Source organism: Setaria italica, chromosome VII (genome assembly GCF_000263155.2).
Source record: "Setaria italica strain Yugu1 chromosome VII, Setaria_italica_v2.0, whole genome shotgun sequence".
In the NCBI taxonomy this organism is placed as follows: domain Eukaryota; kingdom Viridiplantae; phylum Streptophyta; class Magnoliopsida; order Poales; family Poaceae; genus Setaria; species Setaria italica.
The window spans coordinates 31,649,892-31,672,248 of NC_028456.1; the positions used below are offsets into that span (position 1 = coordinate 31,649,892).

The 22,357-nt window shown below is 49.6% G+C and overlaps 2 protein-coding genes and 1 pseudogene across 2 annotated transcripts; all 3 read right to left on the reverse strand.

Annotated features, from left to right (window-relative positions):
• Positions 1 to 2,099: 2,099 nt before the first annotated feature.
• On the reverse strand, positions 2,100 to 5,654 carry LOC101762116 (annotated as a pseudogene).
• A 751-nt stretch (positions 5,655 to 6,405) lies between these two features.
• LOC101776693 (oryzain alpha chain) lies at positions 6,406 to 10,201 on the reverse strand. Its single transcript, XM_004976992.4, has 5 exons — positions 9,637 to 10,201; positions 8,398 to 8,633; positions 8,166 to 8,306; positions 6,959 to 7,408; positions 6,406 to 6,861 (listed from the first exon to the last, which is right to left on the reverse strand). Exons 1-5 carry the CDS (start codon positions 10,094 to 10,096, stop codon positions 6,757 to 6,759), a joined length of 1,392 nt encoding a protein of 463 aa, XP_004977049.1. The 5' UTR covers positions 10,097 to 10,201; the 3' UTR covers positions 6,406 to 6,756.
• A 5,197-nt stretch (positions 10,202 to 15,398) lies between these two features.
• On the reverse strand, positions 15,399 to 18,993 carry LOC101777107 (probable glucuronosyltransferase Os04g0650300). The gene is made up of 3 exons (XM_004976993.4): positions 17,871 to 18,993; positions 17,258 to 17,752; positions 15,399 to 15,941 (listed from the first exon to the last, which is right to left on the reverse strand). The coding sequence occupies exons 1-3, from the start codon at positions 18,614 to 18,616 to the stop codon at positions 15,833 to 15,835; spliced, it is 1,350 nt and encodes a 449-aa protein (XP_004977050.1). The 5' UTR covers positions 18,617 to 18,993; the 3' UTR covers positions 15,399 to 15,832.
• Positions 18,994 to 22,357: the final 3,364 nt, after the last annotated feature.

Genomic DNA, 22,357 nt, shown 5'->3' on the forward strand with positions numbered 1-22,357 from the left:
TCCACTGAGCTCGTTGTCTACACCGACGCTGACTGGGCCGGGTGTCCGGACACTCGGCGCTCTACCTCCGGATACGCCGTCTTTTTGGGCGGCAACCTGGTGTCCTGGTCGTCCAAGCGTCAGCCGGTGGTCTCCCGCTCCAGTGCCGAGGCGGAGTACCGCGCTGTCGCTAACGGCGTGGCCGAGGCATCATGGCTTCGGCAGCTCCTTGCCGAGCTCCACACCCCTTCTTCCCGGAGCACTCTTGTCTACTGCGACAACGTCAGTGCGGTGTACCTCTCCACCAACCCTGTTCAGCACCAGCGGACCAAGCATGTGGAGATTGACCTTCACTTCGTCCGGGATCAGGTCGCCATCGGCGATGTTCGGGTCCTCCACGTCCCGACCACCTCTCAGTTTGCTGACATCTTCACCAAGGGCCTCCCGTCACCCGCCTTCACCGAGTTTCGCTCCAGCCTCAACATCACCTGTGGCTAGTTGCGTCTGTGGGGGGGCTTGTGTGTGTGCCTTTCTTTTCATGTCCAGTCTGCAACTCCGCTGCGTCGGTAGTTCAGACTGCGGGGGAGTGTTGGTGTATGTGTGTATTATGGCCCAATAAGGCCCATGTATGACTGCTATATAGCTACCCACTAGGGTTAGCCCAATAGATGAGATTTATCCTCTAGTAATGTTGATATTACCTGCTCATTGGTTTCTACGCATTTTGAGTTGACGTGTTGGAAAATAAAAATACAGTAGTGCTTCACAAAGTTTAAGTTGATACCTGCTCAGTGTTTTCTATGCATTTTGAGTTGACATGTTAGAAAATAAAAATTCAGTAGTGCTTCACAAGGTTTTAAGTTGATATTACCTGCTCAATGTTTTCTATGCATTTTGAGTTGACATGTCAGAAAATAAAAATACAGTAGTACTTCACAAGGTTTATTTAGCTGTCTAGAAATTTGGTGCATGAATTTTTTCTTATGAAAACTCAAGAATTCTGAATTCTTCTCTCTTTTAGGTGTCCTGCTGCTCATAGTCAACTCCATCTAGCTCACGATGCTTGGTCCTGGACTGATGAAGTATAGAGCTTGTGCATGCAAGGCAGGCCTGCGCTGTGGTGAACAACTGCAACCACCACGAAGTCTATGTCCCCAACACTTTTGGTGTTGCCTTTAGTTTTCGCTTCCTGATACAAGTATCTTGCATTTCATTTCTGCTGCTGAATCCGAGGAGAGCACCGGAGGGTGCGAGGACTGCAGGATCTTGGATGGCCGTGCATAAACAATAGTAAATGTTTAAGGGAAACATATATACAATATCTTTGTGCCTGATCCGGAGACTATTTACCTAGAGTATCACTAGATCGGAGGTCACTTTTATATGTGTTTATTGGGTCACATAACATTTGAGCATGTTTGGGTGGGTTGGTACTTTGCTTTAGGTCACAAAACATTTTAGTACTTCGCTTTAGGTGATTATTAGTTTCTTCATTGGCCATCTCATCTTCCCCACGAGGATTGGTGTCAGTTCCAAAATTGTTATATAAAATACTTGTATGAGTATGACTACGTGTTCCCTTGCTCACTCATCCACTCATCTCAGGATCAAAGTCTGAAGATGTATACGACCGATCAACATACGAGTCCATTAGTTAGTTATACGATGGATTGTTGACAAAACAATAATTGTGATTTCTTATATTTAGATTTGTTAATAAATATTTTGTATGTAATCTCTTTTTAATCACGTACATGCCGCACGTGCACTTCCACTAGTTATTAAGAAAGGCAGATGAGATCTTTGGTCTAGAAAACAAGGACCTTGTACACCATCTTTGAGAGTCTAATTACTCGTAATGTTCAATAGACTCCTCGAGGCTAAACATTTCCCATAACCACTGGTGATCCATGTTTTACCGGTATATTGTGATTATGATGTTGGTCATTTTTTGTATTTGAAGTCTGTAGTCCGTTGAAGGTTCTTGGTATATAGTTTCCTCTATCCTTTTGCTTGTGCCCATATAGTCATGGGTAGTCTGTAAGCTACAATTTATACACTTCAATACAAATGGAGAAAATATTGGAATAAGAGGAAATGTGTTATAGGTGTGTTATATCTCGAACATAATAGACAAGTTGCGACTTTGAAACAACTGCAGAATAGAAGTTTCTTACATTCACCAGAGTAAATGAATCCATCGGGAGAAATATAATTTTATTGCTGTATTAATTCCCTTTATGATTTTAACTCTATCGAATATCTCTTTCTATTTTTGGAATCTAAACTGTTGAAATATACCGTAAACTGTTTTGACCTTTGGTATCTAACCTTAATCCTTTCGCAACAGTATCGTTTCAGAAAATTACTTATTTCATATCCTTTGCTATGTGCGTCATGAGTTGTTTTTGTGGCCTGCTCCAAATTGCCTTTTGCTCTTCAAAGCTCCCAACGATGGCAGATTGCTTATTGTTTGTCAACGAATTTGCCAAATGGTTGTAATATACTCCATTGTTTAAATCATATAGTATCTTCAGCAGGTTTGCACTCTTTCTCCTGACCAAAATTTGCCCATCTGTGCCTTCGGTTGTGTTGGCAATAATGCTTACTGGCTTTATTTCCACAGAGGGTTCCAACTCAGATCCTTGGACCATGTAAACTGCACCAAGAACTTCTCCCAGAAATATGTCCTGGAAAAATGTGTAAAAAAGATCAAAGACTACATCAGACGTCAACAATTGAAAGTGGGCAATTTACAGAGTCTTAAGGGGCCATTTACCATGTGGTGATACAATTTCTGTTTCCTCTGAAGTTCCTGTAGCATCAAGATCAAACCATGGACAAACCTTGATTCGGGAGTATGCTGCGTGCGTTGCTCCAAAGCTGCAAGGACATCCTCGAATGAAGCAACCTTTCGTTGCACGTTAAGAGGAATGAGTGTGATATCCAGACTGGATTCTAGGACCATTTTTGCGGCCAGTGGATCAAGGAACATGTTAAACTCGGCATATCTGTTCGATGGGACAGTGAACACATTTCCCTTCTCATGATCGCTCTCTCTGATGTGTCCGCCAACGACATAAAATCTCTGCATACAGAGGATTATAAGATTTTATCTAATGAATATTGATTTCGCATCTGAATTCATCACCCATCAGAACTTCGTTCGAAGTTTCGTACTACCAGGGGGACAAAAAGAACAAACCTCTATCACAGAGCTTGCATCCATGTCAGATAGTGAAATGTTGGCCAGATTGGTGAGAGGTCCACTGGTAAGAACCGTGATTTTCTCACCTGGACCAAGTTGCTTCCTGATTGACTGCCAAACATCATAAGCATGTGGCTGCCGGCGCTCTGGATGATCTAAATTTTCAGACATGTACCTAATCATGGAATGAACAGATGTAAAATGCATTACGACAATTCTATAGCATTAGCATACATATGAAAGTGACGAAAGAAATAGGAAGAGTGGTTACCTTCTAGGACTTCTTGGCAGTGACCGAGCCAATCCATACAATGTGTCTGAATCAACAAATCCACCACTGCCGTGGGGAATGGCATAAGAATTTTTGCAACCAAGGATTGGATTGCCCAATGCATTGGTATTTCCTAGACCGAATGGAATATCATCGCGGCCCATCATATGTAGCACGTCGTAAACGATATCGATGCTTGCACTATTAGCCCAGCCATTGCCATTGATCAAAACAGCCTAAAACAGTTTAGCAAACTGAGTTTTTTTTTCAGGCATTCAGTGTACAACAGCATACCGCATTGTTAGTTGCAAAAATTATGCCGTTTGTAACATATATTTCTCTCACCTTTAGATCAAGTACTGCTCTCGGTTCCTTCAAGAGGTATATGAGGGACACAAAATCTCCAGGGCTCATGTCCATGTCAAAAATGACTGGCTTACCCCTGCTTACATTCCTGAAATCAGGCTTGTAGTTCTTAGGGAGATTTAGAACCTGAAAAGGAAACAAATTCGATCATTGTTGTGCTTGAAGTTCGACATTGTGAGTTCTGAGCTTTTCAGCTCAAAAACACGCCAAGTATACTGCTTAGTTACCTCTAGGAAGCTCTTGCAAAATTCCTTATCCAGTAAGCTACTTTTATTGGTGTTTGGCTTCGCGCTTGTTGCGACATATACCTGCACTGCTTCTGCACCGGACACTTCCTTAGTGTATCCATCCTAAGGAGAAATGCAGGTTTTCAGGCTTCCGAAGTTCTCATGCTTTTCAACATTTCGCATCCAGTACATTCCATTACCTCACATCTTCCTCTGTTGCTTCCCGGCACCAGGCAGAAGGCATCTCTGATCCCAGTCTGAACATGCCCACTGTGAACTCCACCCTCTTGCAGTCCAAACTTGGGTTTAGCTAGGCCATCAAAGAAAGGGTTGGAGCCGTCACGCGCGCCGTACGGTTTGTTGGAGGTTACCACGGTGATGTTCATGTACTCGAGCTCGGCGAATTCATTGCCGCCGCCGTTGGTTTCGCCATGGCGCATGCTGGAGAGAGCCACTCCGGCGGCGAAGTAGTCCCACATGTAGTAGCCCTGCAAATTCATTGAAGCGTAAGGAATTCGTGGAGAACTCGACGTTTTATTACAAGGGCCGGAGATGGATGGGTTCAGAGTGCTTCAGACTACTTGCCGTGTTGTTATGGCTGTCGGAGCGCCTCCTGTGCCGCGCCAGACCTGGTCCAGCGACTGGAAGCCGTAATGCGCCTCGTACGTGCTCTGGCGCCGCCGGAACTCGGAGTTGAACTCCTCCGTCACGGGCACCATGTACGTGGCGTCGAGAGGGATCAGCGTGACAGGCACGCCCGAGTGGAGCACCTGGTACGCGGCGAAGGGGTCGCCGAAGAAGTTGAAGTTGGCGAACGGGTTGGCGGCGGTGGCGGTGAAGAGGTTGCCGGCGACCCGCACGGCGCCGCCGGAGACGTAGACGCGTTCCACGTTCCGCCTCAGGTGCGGGCGCGTCGCGAGGAGGATCGCGAGGTTGGTGTGCGCGCCGAGGAGGATCACCGAAGTCGGGCCGGAGGAGAGCGTGTCCGCCATCACCCGCTGCGCCGTGGGCTGCCGGTACCCCCGAGGACCCTGCGGGAGGAAGCCCCTCCGGACGCCGGAGTTGGTGTCGATATCCAGCCGCCCGCCGAGCCCCGGTGGGATGGCCTGCCTGTAGCGGCAGCCGCCGGCCGTCGACATGCCCTGCATTGATACCTCACGTCAAATGCATGGTGCTAAGCGCTAACTTGGAGCACTGGATCGATTGCGTCAGTTGAGGTACCTGGTCGATGAGTGGCAGGTAGCCGCCAACGTTGGGGCGTATGTCGCCGGCGCCGGATATCCCGCCGTCGCCGCCGACGCCGACGGCGATGTCGTCGCGGCCCATCATGTAGAGGATGTCGTAGAGGTGGTTGCCGGCGTGCCCGGCGTCGCTCCACTCGTTGGCGTTGATGGTAATGGCCTGCATTGTTCACAGCAACAATAGTGACGCACTAGCCGGCCTTGACTGAGAGATGTGGATCAGATACGGGGCATATGGCTCATTAATTGACGGCCACGAGGCGTTGAAATTAGGCATGCCGCTGGCTGCAACGACGACGACGAGAGTCAAAGCCAAGATGCGCCTTCGCTGTCCGTATCTATCTCCTCCACCTCAGGTGCCTTTGGCAGAGCGGCTCCACGGATGGCTTCTGTTGAAGCTGTGCCAAACATCCACCCAAAAAACGGCTTCGGTCGCGGAGCACCCGTAAAGCCGTTCTCCAATTTGCACTAGCAAGGCGAAGCCGGAAAAACCGGCTCCCCGCTGCTCCCTCCCCGTCCGCGCCCCACTCGTTACGAAACTACCCCTGGAGGGTTGGGAGTTGAGGTCCATCCCCTCCATCCTGCCGGATCCGCGACGAGGAGGGACGCCACAGCCGCCGGAGGAGGAAGCCGCCGCGGTGAAGCCGGGATTGGTGGCAGGCGCGCCGAAGAAATCCGTGGCTGCGGGATTGTGGTGGGCGGCGGGATCCTGCTGGCACACTCTAGAAGGTATGCGGCTCGTACGCTTGCACGATCTGGTTGGTTCCAAACGGGCCCTTAGTTGGGCTTTTTGGTTTCCACGAGCCTTTCACGTTTAGTGGAACGGCCCAGCATAGGGCGACGACGACGCAGGTTGCTGCAGCATAGCTCTGAAACTGCTGCATTGTTGCTGCAGCGTTGAAACTCTGAAACTACCGAATGTATTGTGCCCCGGGCTGCTGTGCCAAACAATTTCTAAAGTAAACCTGGACAAGTGAGGGAATGATAATGATGGCCAACAGATGAAGAACAACACCGTACCAGCGTCGTGGCAAACGAACTGAATGCACATGAATAGCCTAGCGTGAAGCAGAGAACTGAGAGCATGTCAAAAGCAAAAGCTGTTGCTCACTTCATCAGTAAAAGTTATAGGGAATGAATATAGCATAATCATTGCTTCTTGTTCCAATATCAATTTCGATAACATCAATCGCAGTTCTGCAAAGCCGCGCCGCGAGGAGCTTAGCAGAAGCTAGCTGAATCTTACATATGATATGCAAAAGCAAATTTGGCAGAAGCAGTTCCGTGAACAGCTGAACCCATTTTTTCAGGCTTATGTACAGGAGCACCTATTAATTATACGGGATATACTTAAACAGCGGCCGCCGCGCCACGCTTTTCTTCGTCCATTAAGCACCAGGGGATCGTTTGCAGGAGCTCTGATCACCGTGGCTGTTGGTGGCCTGATACCATGCTGAGATTGCTTCACGCGCTGCTCTTCATGCCGTCAGCTGAGTTGCCAGAGAAAGCCCAGTGCGGCTTGGCCAGGGTGCGCTTCAGAGCCTTCACTGACAGTGGGCTGTCCTTGCTCTGTTCGTCGCCAAATTACCAGTTAGAATCAGACGAAGTTTACAATGATTTCACAGCCGAGTTAAGGAAAACATTGTGAAATGGTCCGAGCATTTACCGTGAGGCAGGTTCCCTGCTGTACGTTGCAGACGGGGTAGTCATGGGGGCAGCAGCTGTAGTGGTCATCGCAGCAGGTGGCGCCCTCGAGCGGGCAGCAACCCCAGGCGAAGCAGTACTTGCCGTACTCGTAGATGCAGCAGCAGGTGGTGCTCTCCGGGCACGAGTAGTAGTTGTCGCAGACGGTCGGCGGCGGGGTGGGGGACGGCGGCGTCGGGCCGGGGTTCGGGGGGTTGGCGCCCTTCTTCAGAGGGTACGAGGGCTCCACGGCGATGCCGCACTTGCCGCTGGACGACTTGACGTTGCGCTCCATCCGGATGTAGCCTTTCTCGCCCCAGCTGCCGCCCCACGAGTTCTTCACGATCCAGTAGTCCTTGCCGTTCTCTGTACCGTAGCCGACGGCTGTGACACCGTGGTCTAGCGCTGTTCCGCAGGTTCCGGTGAAGATACCCTGGGAGATCGGGAAATGATGATGATCAGTAGTTGAGTACACGGCAGATGATTCATGGAAATGGCAGTAGTACTAACAACAATGAATAATGGGATGGGGGGAAAGTAGATTTTTGCTGCCAATGCAATTGTTTGAAAGTGCCGATTTAATTTTATCACAAGGAAAGGCATGCAGAATCTTTATGTTCTGCTGGAAGTGGATGATAGATAGCTCACACCACTTCCTCCACTATGGTACTTACAGAAACTCATCTTTCTGAAAGCCCTTACAAGACACCGTAAAACTTTAACGTAACCATTAAAAATGCTTCACGACGAGGGGGCAGCACAGTCTTAGGAAAAAAAAACGGAGGAGCATGATTTGTGCGAAATGGTGGGGCGCTGAAGAACTATTGTATGGCAAAAGTTGGCTGATTGTAGTCTGGATCGTATAAAACTAAGCCAGGGTATGGACAAGGCATCATAATTGGTGTAGTTGTTGCGGCTTGCCGAGTGAGAACGGAATCATTCCTTCTAGTGAAAATAATCTTTGCTAAAGCGACATGAAGGACACGATTAAAGCAATTTGGTGACTCGACCTAACATGTGCATATCTTGTTCAAGGTTGATGCTCTTTATTTCTTTCTCCGTCACGGAGATACCATCACCTAACTGCCGCCTACTGATAAGCATAACCAAATAGTAGATGATTTCATTGTTTCATCTCTGAACTGAACCGCGTGACAGATGAATCCAACAGCAAGGTTAGTAATAATTACCGAGCTGTAGAGCTGGAATGCTCTGCCACTAGCCTCAATTGCAACACTGACGGGCTGGTGTGCAACGGCCTTCTGCAGACTCTTCTCGCTGTTCACCGGTACATCTTCATAGCTGTCGATCGTAACAACCTTTGCATTTTTCTGCGATCAACCCAACACACAAAAGCAATGGTAAGTAAAAATGTTGCTGGTTCTTGGAAGTTCAAGGGAAAACCATGGAGGCGAAAAATACCCTGTTGACGTCACACCGGTTGTCCTTGGCCTTGTAAGGGTAGTCCTCCTCTGTGTCGATTCCACCATTGTTGATGATGAACTGAAAAGCATAGTCCATCAGACCTCCATTGCACCCCTGGTTGTATGAAGTGTCACAGTCAACAAGCTCCTGCTCAGACAAGGAGATCAGGTCGCCCGTAACAATCTGGTTGATGCCCTCCACAGCTGCTATTGTTGAGAAAGCCCAGCAACTCCCTGGAAGAGATAAACAAAGATGAGATTCCAATACCATTATTCCATCAATATATTTTTTTATTCTACTAATCAATAAAAATGTAGGCAAGTAAAGACATAAAGGTGTAACATAAAAATAGTGAAAGCTACTTACAATACGTATGGAAAATATTTTTATGCTTAAAAGAAGAAATTAATGGTGATGGATAGGAAAACTGAGGTAGACAGGTGACCAATAGGAACGTGAAACGGTCTCAAGCGCCGTGATGAAAGTCGTTTCCAAGAGCCTATCTGGAAAAAAGGGACTAATGGGTCCATCAGTCCCACCAGCTTGACAACGACCGCTATTAGTGTTAAGATTTTTTGCCCCCTATTGCTCCTTCAAGCAAGGCCACTGGAGTTCACAAGGATGATGTCCACGTTCGATGAACCTACTTCCTTAGCATCTGTCCCCTTTGATGCAAAACCATAAAGATCAAGACAATAATACATCGGTCCCTCCTGCCTCCTTCGGTATTGATACATCGTTCCAGTTATAATAGTCACAATCAAGACACAATACCAGGTTATGGTAAATCAGACAAGAGTAATAGACAAGTAGTAAGAATGAATTAGCTAGACAAAGTTTGCAGGTTACAAAGAATCATCCAAGAAACCAGCTCTACGATTGCACAAACTAGTACCCCAAATAAAATATTGTGATTTTAAAGGCTTTTATTTGTTAGGCGTGACTCTGTAGTCCGAATTCAGAAGTATCCTAATCTTTGTAAACTCCACTCCATTTTTGAGCTTTGACGCATGATCATGAATAGCTAACTGCATAAACTTTGCCGTTGACCTTCAGGTAATCAAAACTACTGCAAGTTGACTGAATTCACTTCACAATTTTTCGTTAATCAAGGACCAAACAAACAAGCCCGGAGAATCTTCCTTTGTTCTAGAATTAAGGAGGGCAGCTTTTAGCAGCAGGAGATCGTCAACTAAAAAAAAGGGGGGGGGGATTAATTAAAATGGATAAGCTTACCGCAGCTGCCCTGGTCCTTGACCTCTGCGACGGCGCCCTTGGCCCTCCAGTCGACGGATTCCGGCAGCTCCTCGTTTTCTCCGGTGAGGTACCTGGCGCTGAGCTTCCTCTCCCTCTGCGGCTTGGTCATGACGCCGAGGTAGGTATCGCGGTACTCCTCGACGGTGAGGTCGGCGAAGCGGTTGAGCCCCAGGCGGAAGGAGTGGACGCCCGCGTCGGCGGCGGCGTTGTGGGCGTCGATGTAGCGGAGGTTGTCCTTGAACACCTGGTACCGGCGCTCCTCCTCCCCGATGGCGTTGTACGTCCTGCCGTGCGTGGCCATCCACTCCGCGTACATCCGCCGCGTCTCCTCCTCGCTGCGCTCCCCGTAGGACACGATCGACATGTCCGCCGCCGCGGCCAGCGACACCAGCAGCAGCAGCGCCGCCGCCGCGAGCGACGTCGTGGAGGGGGTACCCATCCCCGCTGCTGCTCCGAGAAGACTAGCTGAAGAGGAGGAGGAGGAGGGAGCAGAGCAGGTGGATGATGGGAGCTGCGGAGTGAGAGGAGGTGGAGGCCTTCCTTTAATTTCCATGACTGGGTTGCTTTATACAAGTGGGGGCAGGGGAGTGGCGGGCCCAGATTCCACGATCCCTTTGTTTTTTTTTTCTCTCTCTCTCTATCTCTGCGGCTATCATTTTTGGCTATTTTGATCTGCTGGGGCAGTAGGATATTTTTTTCCGTTTGATTTTTATTGCTCGTGGAGGCGCCGACGTGGACAGGTGGGATTGGATTGAATTGAGGGCGAGCAATAACTTCTCTTTTTTTCTAGTTTTTTTTTACCAGGGTAGGCAATACTTTCTCTTGGCGTGTTGCTGTGAAATTTGTTTAGACTACTAGCTTAGTCCAAATGGTAATGCGAGATTAGTCAGTTTGTTAAATTACTAAGAGAGACGTGGGGGATGTTGCGTCGACAGTGGTGGATACAGACATGGAGGAGTGGAGAAGGGTGGTGACGAGGCGGTAACGTGGAGGTGGATGATTTTGACTGTGACCATTGTTTTATCTGTTTCTCACGAGTTTAATTAATCCGTTCGTGCTTCGGCTGCCGTAGTTTAAATCTTTAAATTAGTCATTTGCCGGATACACCAAAACAGGTTGAAAAACGACGGCACCTCTGGCCGCATTAGCTGAACGACCCGTTCCTCAAACACGAAAGCGTTGCGCAGCTGATCCGTGTCGGAGTGCGCTTCTTCCGTGTTGATCTGTTGAGAACTTCACGGCAGTCGGCAGGAAGTTTTTTTTTTTTCAGCAATGGGAAACCGGTAAACTACGTCGCCTGGTATGGCACACACACGTAGCAGTAGCTTGGACACGTTAAACTGCTTGCTGCAAGGTCACATGCCCTGGCACAGCCCGGTGAGGTACGGTCCTACGGCTACTTGGAGGGAGGAATGGAGGAGAAGGCGGCTAAGTGGAGGGAGGAGGGCCAAGTAAGGAAGCCAACCGGCTGCGCTGCTCCGAACGCGACGTCCTAACCACTGGAATACTATATAGAGTAGTAGAGATCGAGCAGAGAAGACGGGAGAGGCCCTTCTTGCCGGCCTCTTGACGGAATGATGGATGGGGGTGGCCATGGGAATGGAATCCGGTGGTTGAAGGGAAAGAGGTGAGATGAGCGCCGGCCCCCACCCGCGACCAGGGATTCCTCATCCGATCGTCTGCGGTGCAAGATGCAGCGGACCAGCGGTGCACCGTGCACGGCTGCGCGCCCGTGCTGCGTTTACATGACCGTACACCGGTTACGGTAACACAAGCGCATCGATCAACGGTTATCCCGTGCACTGAGTGTGGTTACTGTAAACAATCAATGCATGTACATGCATTGTTACTATAATCGGTAAGGGCGCGTCAATGCCTGCATTAGTATGTCACGTTCAAAGTGGCGAGTTCAATGCTAAGTTTGGGACAATTACGAGCCCACGTCTTCATGGCTGAATCTCAATCGAATGGTGCTGGTAAGCCATACTTGTAATGAACCTTAAGCCTAACTCTAATTCCTTAGCTCCATTAAGTCTTGGGGGATCATAAACTCCTCAGTTAGAGCACAAATCTTCAAGAAGATGATGTCCATCGCAAAATAAATCCGTTTCAAAAACAGGAAAAAGGAAAACTGAGGTTTTAATATGGAAAACTCTTTAGAGAAAGAAGAAGAAAGATACTTTTTTTTATCGTATAGAAGTTTGGGGCAACATGAGGGACTACAGATCGTATCGCCGCAGCAGAGCACGCCGTGGAATCTTTAAACAAAAGATGCGGCTGCATCCGCATGGGTGTGGAATAGGAAAAGGCGATGTGCGTTCGTCGGTATCTCGGGGGAAGACGGGCACCGGTAGGCTGAGCCGTGAGAAATCAGAAATCCTCTCACCGGTCCCGGAGAAAACGAGAGCCGTGAAAGGCGACGGTCACGATAACGAGTCAGCGACCCAGCAAAGCACGGCACCGTACCCCGTTCGGCCGTTCCATCGCTTGCACAGTGCCCCAGTCGAGGTATGGTCCTGCATGATGAATATTCCTGTACTATAGAATAGGCTTTTGATTTTTGTTTCTGTTTATCCTAATGATGGTAATATTGTCAGTAGTTGTTGTCCTTAGCTTAATTCTGCTGAAAATTCATCTTATTTTATGCCACATTTGCTAGACAGCGCAGCATGATTCGAGTTACGTCCATGATAAGCCTTCAGCAGCCGCTGAATGACTTATCAGTAGCAGTGAATAACCACGAGATGTTTTCTGCTAGATATTTGCGGCACTTGCATTATTTGATGTCCACGTCCCTGTCCACTTGCGAAACAAGCTAGCACTACCACTGCCGTAAGGAGTTGAGGCTTGAAAGCATCAAAATACTACAGGCACAGAGGTAATGCCTGTCACGGCAGTCGGCGGTAGTAGCTCTCAAGTGGCAGGGCCCTGCTGCCGCGCGGCTCTAGGGTGTTCGGATCTTTAATTCGAATTAAAATTTATGTCACATCAAATATTTGAAGACTAATTAGGAGGACTAAACAAGCTAATATAAAACTAATTACACAGATGGAGACTAATTCCCGAGACGAATCTATTAAGCCTAATTAATTCATCATTAGCACATGTTTACTGTAGCACCACATTGTCAAATCATGAACTAATTAGGTTTAATAGATTCGTCTCGCAAATTAGCCTCTATCTGTGCAATTAGTTTTGTAATTAGTCTATATTTAATACTTCTAATTATTATCTAAATATTCGATGTGAAAGAAATTTTAAAAGCTTCTAAAGAACCAAATGGGGCCTCAGTCGGACTCACAGGCTCGCGCCCTCACTGACCACTCGCTCTCTCCATCTCCATCGCAGCCCAAAGGAAAATTGCGAGCCATACCATACCATGCTGGCCGACGCCTACCACTTGATGCAACTGCTGCAGCTTAGCTTATCTTCTGCGGTGGTGAAGTAACAATAAGGCCTTGGCCCTTGCCCGCCCAGCGCCCACTAGGCGTCTGTCTGATCTGATCCGGCTAATCCACTGGGACTGGGAGACTGGGACGGAGGCTGGCGGCGCGGGAAGGCGACGCAACGCAACTTGCGGCGGCCATGAACGTATCGGGTTGTCCCTCGAGAAGGGACGTCTAGGCATGTGCCCCGGCAGAATTGCAGGCAGAGATCGATCGGCACCGGTAGAATTTTGTCTACGATGGAGAGGTACATGTTTAGGGTGTAAATGGATCGTGACTATCGTACTTCCTTTACAATTCAACTCAGCTCAGCTCTATCTAATTTTAAATTAAAATCATATATTATTATGATCCGATTCTTATAAAGTCTGATCCTTAAATTTGGTAGGTTAAATTCCTTCACCACCACTAAAGCACACACGTGTGAATTGTGATGGGGCGTACTCTAGAGCCGTAACCCGTCGGGCAAACCATGTGTATGTGTAACAGCTCCAGCCGCGCGCGGGTGCCGTAGCGTACCGTGGCCGGGTCAAACCCAGACTGCCCGGCACGCAACCTTAGGCCACTCCTATGGCTATGAGGAATCGTGGAGGCGATAGGCCCAAACCCAACGATCCATGATCCATGGACGACGTGGAGGGCGGGAAGAATGGGTTTCCACTCCCCGTAACCAGCCATCTCGTGTCACGGCACGGCACGACGGCGGAATGGGCACCAACGCTGTATGGCACTGGAGGAGCAGGCTGGCGGGATCCTTTCTTCTTCCTACGTGATTCCTGGGGTACGTCGCGTCTGTGAATTGGAGACCCTTTCAGTTCAATGCAAATGTGGACCGGCTGACTGATTCAAGCTGCACGAACGCACGGATATCTGGGTGCTTGCTAATTGCTATCCTAGCCAACGCAGGTGACGAAGGGTTTCTAGGTTTCAAGGTTTGGGCACCGATTCATCGGTGACTCACAGGTTCTCGGCCTCGGTTGGGAGTCGAGAATTTGAAACGATGAACTGCCGATGCAGAGTATATGGTCGCAAGGAAAAAAAAAAGAAATCAACAGTCCAAAAGTGGCAAGCTCCGTGCTCTCGGTAGCGGTAAATTCTATCCACTCGACGTGCCAAAACCATCCAACTGCATCAGGCCATGTCCGGATCAGGACCATCCGGACTCCGGATAACTAAAATCAGGTCCGGATAAGGCCCGCGGTCAATTCCTCTGAAAGGCTCTTCTTCATGCTCTCGAGCGTAACCCAACCTCAGACGCTAACCCAGCAGGCCACTGAGCAATCAAGCAATCAAGACATCCAGTCCAGCAGTGTTAAATTCAGAATCTCCGAGTAGCTGCATCAAGTGTGAACCCACCTGAGGTCGCAAGATGCCTCCGTTACGGCCAAAATAAAGCCAACCAAGCATCGGAGGAAAAATCTTTTTCTTCTGTTTCAGCACGAAACGTCACATTAGTTTAACTTTAACAGCACTTTTTTTTTCCTGTTGCTTTCTTGTACTGTCTGCACTCTTCCACCCTAGCCAAGCTTAGAACAAACATGCTCTGAACTGTGATGCGTTAAACCGTTAACCCAATCACGTCTCGCTCGGGATTGTTCCTGTGATTTTTTTTCTCTCTTGCTTTTACCGTTTCGACGGCGTTACAGATCGTTCCCAAAAAGGGTTCCTGAATGTTTCGAAAATAGGAAAAGGAAAAAGGTAGGTGTTGAGATGCGGGCTGCTATGCCTGGATTTACCACTTTCCCATCTAGTAGACAAGCCCAATATGGGTTGGATTTGTCGGCGTGACGAGCGCTCAGTCGGGTTGGTACAGCCCAAGATATTTAGGGCCTGCTTCTTCGAATGACAACAAGAGCGGGCTTTTTGTTTCGGCTATCTCGTTGTCGTCGATCGCACCCTCGGGCCGGCCCTCCAGCGGACTCCTAAAAAAATGACAAACCAAGTCCATGCATCCTGGATATCTGAAGTCTGAACGTACATTTCACCCCCTCACTTCTGGAGTTCAGAACGGTCCCTAAATCTGCCGACTACGAGAAAATCCAGGAACGCTATCAGCAGGGAATTCTTCTAAAAGGATAGGGGTCAAGGATGAATTTAACAACAGAGCGATTAAGTTGTGTGAAGTAGATATCAATAAATACTTAGGAGATCTCTGACTGTGAAAATATGAAGGTAACAGCAGGTTCAGAGAAGCTGCGGAAGCGTTTCCCAGACGACCAATCTTTAACGTTAGGAATACCAAGACCAATCGACCACTACCGACATACAATTCGCGCAACGGAAACAAACAAAATGTAGTAAAGTGAAAACTGGATCATCATTATTTCGTACGAGTGTACAACCAATGCTTTGATTTCCAAACCACAAGACTTTCTGCAAGTCCCTGCTCTGATCTATTTTACACGAAAACAATATGCCTAAAAAATGCTATTCTACATGAAGGGGGTGGGAGGTATGGATAATTAAACTTTTATCTATTTTTTTTATACGTTGATACAGAGCGATTTAGATGAACAAGGGTCCAAGTTACATGTACTGATGATGACTTTATCTGTAGAGTCCAAAGAAATGAGCTGCTGAGCTGAGCTGGCTTCTGTTACTTTGGCAGCGGTTGGCACCGACGACGCGTAGAGGGATGCACCAGTGGGGAACTGGAGACTTTTGACAAATCCTGGGAGCAACAGCTGCCTGATTTGCTCTGACTTCTACCGTCCACAAAATTTTGATCCCTAGTGCTGATCTTCAGTGCTTGCTAGATTTGTTTGCTTCAGAGGCGTCTCTGGTTTGGCATTCTCCTGATGGGAACCAGTATTCAGAAGAGGAGGATCGATTTTCCATCTGCACCAAAATGTCACTTAATTAGACATCTACTTTAGGGAAAACAGTGTCAGTTCAACGTAGTTAGGTATATATGTGATCCCTGAAGCTAAATTCAAAATTGTTTGGTCATATGTAATTACGTACGAGTGCACAAGGGCTGAAACATGATAGTATTTGAATTTGGTCTGTTCAATTTGATTAGGCGTGCATTGACCAAAGTTCAAACTCTTTTCATATGGCCATCAGAGATGCCGACAAAAAATTCTAGTCCTCCCTTAGACTCCCAAAATCTTCTAATCTGAATTTGTGCGCATCTCAGACCACTAAACACCAAAGTACATACCAAACAACTGTACTACTGACATGTATCCAAAATAGAACATGACCAAGTTATGCAGATTTGCAAGAAAGCTAGTATATTTTTAGTAGTGATGATAGCTACGTAGTAGTGGTCTATTAGTGATTGAAAGGATATTGTTAATTGAAGTGATAGCTATGAATATTTAGAATGACCTGGCTCTGCTTTTGACACAACGCATACGACAGCTAGGTTAGGTGTAGGTGGGCATGTGGAGCAAATAGAGAGCCTTTTGGAGAAAGTAAGGTGTTCGTGATTAAACAACACGCACCACGACGATCACGAAATGATTTGATTGGAAATCTCTCCTTTTTTTCTCAAGAAAATGTGTGTGTTCCTTGTTCATTATACAGGTCATTGTTCCACTTATATATTAAAAGAATCCTAAGGTTATGGCTGGATTTAGGGAATGCAGAACAAGTGCCACGCTACGAGAAGAAGGCACGAAGACGAAAGAAACAGGAACCGACACAAGCTCTGTTTCATGAAAATGGCAACCACCAGCGGGGGCAGGCAGGTAGCCGGGACAGTGATGGACAGATCACAATCTGTACAGAAAGAGTATTCTGTGACAGTGCTACTGGTACTCTCGTGGCAGTGTTCTTAGGCCCTCTCCCCGTTGGAGAGGGCCTTAAAAGAAGGTCCCTGTTATGCCCGGTCGGCATGTGATTAAGGCCTACACGAATTGCTTTCAAAGGGATCGCCCCCACCCTACCAAAGCGATTAGGAACACCATAACCATCATCCCCAACCATAATTTGCGCAACCAAACGTACCTCGTGTCGCACCACGAAACAAAATCTTAGATCTATAAGCATGCAACTAGCTCATTTTCTTTGCTTAAAAAGATAGCATGCGACTAGCTCATTTTTTTTTGCTTCAAAGGTTAAGCATGGGCAATTAATAATCACGCGGTAATACTAATTGCAGGCAATGGTAAGATTCAAATTCCAGACAAGGTCTCCGGCGAACTTACTCGTGTGGGAATTTGACGTCGTGGAGACTCTCTGACCGGAGCGACCACGCGAGCGCCGCCTGGGCGCAGCCGGCGAGCGGCTCGACGCGGCCGGCGTCGGTGACGAGCGCGAGCGGGCTGGCGGCGCGCGCGTCGGCGTCGTCGATGGCGGCGAGATCGCGCACCCACTGGGGCCGCTCCTTGGCGTCCTCCCACAGCACGCGCGCGCTCACCACGAAGCCGGTCCACTCCAGCCTGCTGGACAGCAGCATGTCGCTCCGGTTCACCGGCAGCACGGTCTCCTCCGACACGTGGTAGCCCACCAGCTTCCCCGCGGCGTCGCACGACGGCGCCTGGAGGAACGACTCGCTGGCGCCGTCGTCCTCGCCCAGTATGCCGACGGGCACGGCGCCCATGGTGCTCACCTTCTGCCCCTCGTCGAACAGCTCCGTCCGCAGGATGCTGTTCTCGTCGGCGAACACCACGATGCCGTCCATTCGCTTCGCCCGAATCTCCCTGTGCATTATTGATCAGCGATTCAGCGGTCAGGGAGATCTAAATTATGAGCAGGAGCTGTGCGAATGAATCAGCGAGAGGTGAGATCCCATCTCGTGGTTCGATCGAGGATGCGTACCTGAGGGCGTGCATTCGGAGGGACGCGGTGGAGTCGCCGGGGCCGGTGATGTGGAGGAAGTCGAGGTTGGAGCGGGAGAGCACGGCGGCGACGGCGTCGGTGCGGTGTCCCGGCTCGACGACGATCCACATGAGCTGGGCGTCGACGAGGCGGAGCGTGTGCGCCAAAGACGTCAGGGACGGCACCTGGAGCGCGGAGGTGGTGGTTGGGGTGACGGCAATGACGGGTCTCGGCGGCCCGGCGCCGCGGCGCTTGCTGCTGCGCTGCGCGTTCTGGACGGCGGCGAGGATGCGGTGGGCCTTGAGCAGCTCGTTGGGGTCCGGGTGCGGCCAGGAGCGGACGCGGATCGGGTGGCGCCCCACGAAGACGGGGCCGTGGTGGTGATGCGGGTGGGCGGCTCCGATCTCGGCGGCCACCGTGGTGGTGGTGGTGACGGTGGTCGTGGTCGTGGTCGTGGTGGTGATCGTGGCCGTCGTCGCGTTGCCGGCGCCGGCGAGCATGACGGGCGGGGACACGAGCGAGACGAGGTGCGCGGCGGGGTTGATGGGCGGCGTCGGCAGGAAGAGGAGGTACACGATGAGGCGCGAGAAGCGGAAGCCCACGGCCATGGAGGTGGCGCAGAAGAGCGCGTGCAGCAGCAGCCACGCCGCCGGCAGCGACGGCTTCGCCGGCTCCGGCGCCGCGTCGGGCGAACCCGCCGCGGGCGCCAGCCCCGGCCACAGCGGCCGCAGCAGCGGGAGCTTCATGCTGCCGCCGTCAAACGCGCGCACCAAGATCCCCCGCGCCCCCTGTCTCTCAGGCGCCGCGGCGAGCGCCTGCGTTCACCCCCGGCGATCTCGCAGCGTACGTGCTATGGCAGCGGGCGGTGGCAGTAGTCGGCGGAGGTGGTGTCGGGGGAGGCCCGGCTGGTGATATAGCGTGGCCCTGTTCACTCGTCGCGAACGCTGCCGCTGCTGCTGGAGGGCTAGGCGCTAAGCAGGGGGCAATTATTAGGAGCGCGGCAGCGGCAGGGGCAGGGGGGGAAGGGCAGCAGCGGCTGGTGGCGGATGGTGAGGTGGGGATGGCCGATGGCCCCCTGGGAATTTGGCAATTGGCAAGCGCGGCGCGGCGGGGGAGCAGCACCGGTCTGGTGGTCTGGTGCGCCAAGAGCCCGGAGGGAAAAGGACACCCTCCCCAAGTGGGTGGGTTGGCAGGCTGACGGTGGCCTCCAGAAAGGGTCGGAATATTTCGGCCGTTAGGCAGTGTATGTGGACAGGAAAACACGCTTTCGTTTCGTCCAGCCAAGCCATCCCGTCATAAAAAAAGGGCCATTTACTTTAGTCAAGGCTCAGAGTATTGAGTACAAGTAAACGCCGTGAGTTCCAAAACGGGTTACTGCCAGTAAAAGTAAACGCCATGACTGGATCAGTGCTTCCTATCCCTGGTTAGTGGAATCCTAATCTGACGTGCGGCGGGCGAGTGATCTGGTACTGTGATCAATGTGCGCGATGCGGTGGCAGCTGCTGCTGCTGCGTGCTTCATTCTTCTGGAGCGACGCGCGAACCGACGGTGCCGCTCCGACAACCCGCAATAAATTCGGTTCGTATTCCGCGTCGTCGCCGTGCGCCCCTGCCGCAGAACTCGAGCGCGCCATCATATGCAGCAGAGCAGGTCATGGCAGAAGCGTAAAGCAACTCGACCCGCCCAGGACACAGGACGCGCTAGACACGGCGGCCGGCCGCAGTGTTCGATCAGATCCTGAACCTGAACGGCGGCGAGCCCATTCCAAGCTTTCCTTTGATCCTTTCCGACGTAAGAATGCAGACAGGATTTACCCGCTGAAGTTTACAGTCTGATTGCCGACATTGCATGGCTGCATTCCCTTTCATCACCTTTTCTGAATCGTTTCATTGTTTGAGCTTGATGTGGAAAGAGTTGGGTGATCAGCTGCTACTGCAGTGGCAGAACTTGTGGTACCACTTGTAATACCAAATAAACTGCTAGCACCCGCGTGACTTTTTAAGAGTTTAGCTCCAGGTTAAACTTTAGCTCCCATCACATCAGATGTTTGATACTAATTAGAATTATTAAATATAGACTAATTACAAAACTAATTGCACATATGGAGGCTAATTCGCGAGACGAATCTATTAAGCCTAATTAGTTCATGATTTGATAATATGGTGCTACAGTAACCATTTGCTAATGATGAATTAATTAAGCTTAATAGATTCGTCTCCTATATTAGCTCAGGACTTTTAAACTTTAACTCTAAATATCCAAACAGCTCCGGAACTGCGCGCGGAATTTCCATGTCGCTTTTACAGGGGATGGCATTCACGTGCGAGCCCATGAGCGGCAATGCATTCCGGATCCAATACCAAACCTGGATTTAAGAATAAATGTAGCAACTGTAGCATGATCTGCATGTCATTTACATCCCCATGCTGCTAATCTCCTCACTCCATTTCTTTTCACGGTCGCCCGGTCGGAGTCCAAGATCTGCTCGGGTTTCAATGCTGGCTGGAAGCCCGTACGAGGCTGCCAGTCATTTTTTCCTTTTCCCTTTTAAGAAAACAAAGTATCTGTTCGCTTCAGCTTATTCAACTGGCTTATCAGCCACCAAATAGTGTTTTCCTCTCACAACAAATCAACCATTTCAGCTTTTCAGCCGACTTATAAGCTGAAGCGAACAGACCCAAAACATTCGTGCCTGCCAGAAGCCAGATTCGCTGTCCGAAACTGAAAGAAGCAAAAAGTTGCAAACGAGGTCGAGGTGTCTTTCTGGGAGATAGAAGCCAGTTACCTTCACAAAGCAGGAAAGCTGCCGCTCCATTCGTTTCAGAGCCTGCTTGTACGACTCGATGGATGGATCTCTTGCAAGAAGAGAAACAGATGGAAGACGGGGCAGTACAGGACAGTACGAAGTAGCTCAACACATTGAAGCCACGCAGTGTGCAAACGACATGGGAGCTTGCTTGACGAAACGGAAGCTCGGCCGGTGCAGATCCAGCTGAGTCCGGCAACGTTATCAAGGACTGTTTGCACACGCGCCTGATGCCCCCCGATCTGATCGATTGTCAACGGTCTAGCACATCCACCTCCATCAGGGTACATAGTACAGACAAAATCTGCAATGCAAATGGACGCAGATGACATAAGCGGGTCCCAGTCTTTCTGGTGGATACCTTCTCCTCGCTACACATACGCAGCCTGGTGTGACGCTCATCACCACCGGCTGGCCAAGGCTAGCTTCCGTTGGTGAATACTGCATCTGAACTACCAGTCCTTCGTCTAACAAACAACTCGGTGGTAGGAGAAGACCAGCAGACCGATCGAGCATTATTCTTAATCCAGTACCAATTCTGTCTCCTTTCTCTGTCCTACTGCTAAAAACCTAAAACGGAGTACATTCAGAAGTGTTTCGAGGTTTGAACAGTTCTTTTCGTCGTGGAAGTCTGAATGAACATCTGTTCTGCCTAGTCCAACGTACTGACCGTTCGGTGAAACGTGAACGTAGAGCATACACATCATCACTAGCACAATATAATTCATAGTATGACCATATGAGTAGCATGCGTCACTCGCTAATATTTCTTTCCTTCCCCTTTCTGACATCTTTTTTATTGTTTAGGATGCCATATGCTCAAGTGCTCATCATAATTACTGGCTAACAGCTAGCTAGCTCATGGGATGGGATTAATCATTTCCTGACGAAAAAGCGACGTCTGGGTTGCAATTAGGTGGAGTCTTTGGGTCTGTCTCTCTTCTCTTTCCCTTCCTCTGCCGCTGCTGCTGATCTCCATGCTTTTAAGCATTAACTAATCCCCGTTACCTTCTTTAGGCGCCACTGGTTGGAGTAGTGGTTGGAGCGTCCTCGCTTACGCTAAACGCCGGCCGTGCCCAGCCACGAGATCGATGGCAAAACGAAATGCTTTCACCTCAAGGGAACGGAGAAAAACAGGAAGCCGTGCTGTGCCTATGTGCAAACTGGAAATTCTTTGCTGTGTAGTTACACTTACTGCGAGGAAGTGAAGAAGCAAAGCAACAGTAGGTAAGAGTAAAAACCATCTACCATTGCATCTCCGTGCCGACAGGGAAGCAGCGCTGCAGCGGGGACAGGTTGCTCCAGTAATCATCGAAGGGAGCGTGCTGTTTCCCCTGCAGAAAGGCGGTTGCTTGGTCCTCCCTTTTTCCAGTCTTTGCATCCGGAAACGACTCGCTAACCACCATTAACTATTTTCTCTGTACTGATCTCATGCTCTGATTGAGCCTGCACATGTCTGAAACTGTGGCGGTGCGCGTTCTGCAGTGGTCTACAGTGCCACCTGGGGAGGAAGAAAACGGGGCAATTGTTTGCTTGTTTTCAGGGACAATTCTGCATGTTAGTACATTGGTAGCGAAAGGCCTTTGTTTTTGTTTAGAGAAAAAAGGGGGACTTTCCGGTCCAGATTCCATGAGTATTCGACAATTTTTTCTGGTATCGTGTGCAATCATCACGTAATCTT

Coding starts and splice junctions, on each gene's coding strand:
- LOC101776693 (XM_004976992.4), bottom strand. CDS start 10,096: ATGGGTACCCCCTCCACGACGTCGCTCGCGGCGGCGGCGCTGCTGCTG. Junction 8,307..8,397: donor ACCGGTGTGACGTCAACAGG/GTATTTTTCGCC, acceptor GGTTGATCGCAG/AAAAATGCAAAGGTTGTTAC. Junction 6,862..6,958: donor AGCAGGGAACCTGCCTCACG/GTAAATGCTCGG, acceptor GGCGACGAACAG/AGCAAGGACAGCCCACTGTC.
- LOC101777107 (XM_004976993.4), bottom strand. CDS start 18,616: ATGAAGCTCCCGCTGCTGCGGCCGCTGTGGCCGGGGCTGGCGCCCGCG. Junction 17,753..17,870: donor CTCCGAATGCACGCCCTCAG/GTACGCATCCTC, acceptor AATAATGCACAG/GGAGATTCGGGCGAAGCGAA. Junction 15,942..17,257: donor GACGTCAAATTCCCACACGA/GTAAGTTCGCCG, acceptor ATTTTGGTGCAG/ATGGAAAATCGATCCTCCTC.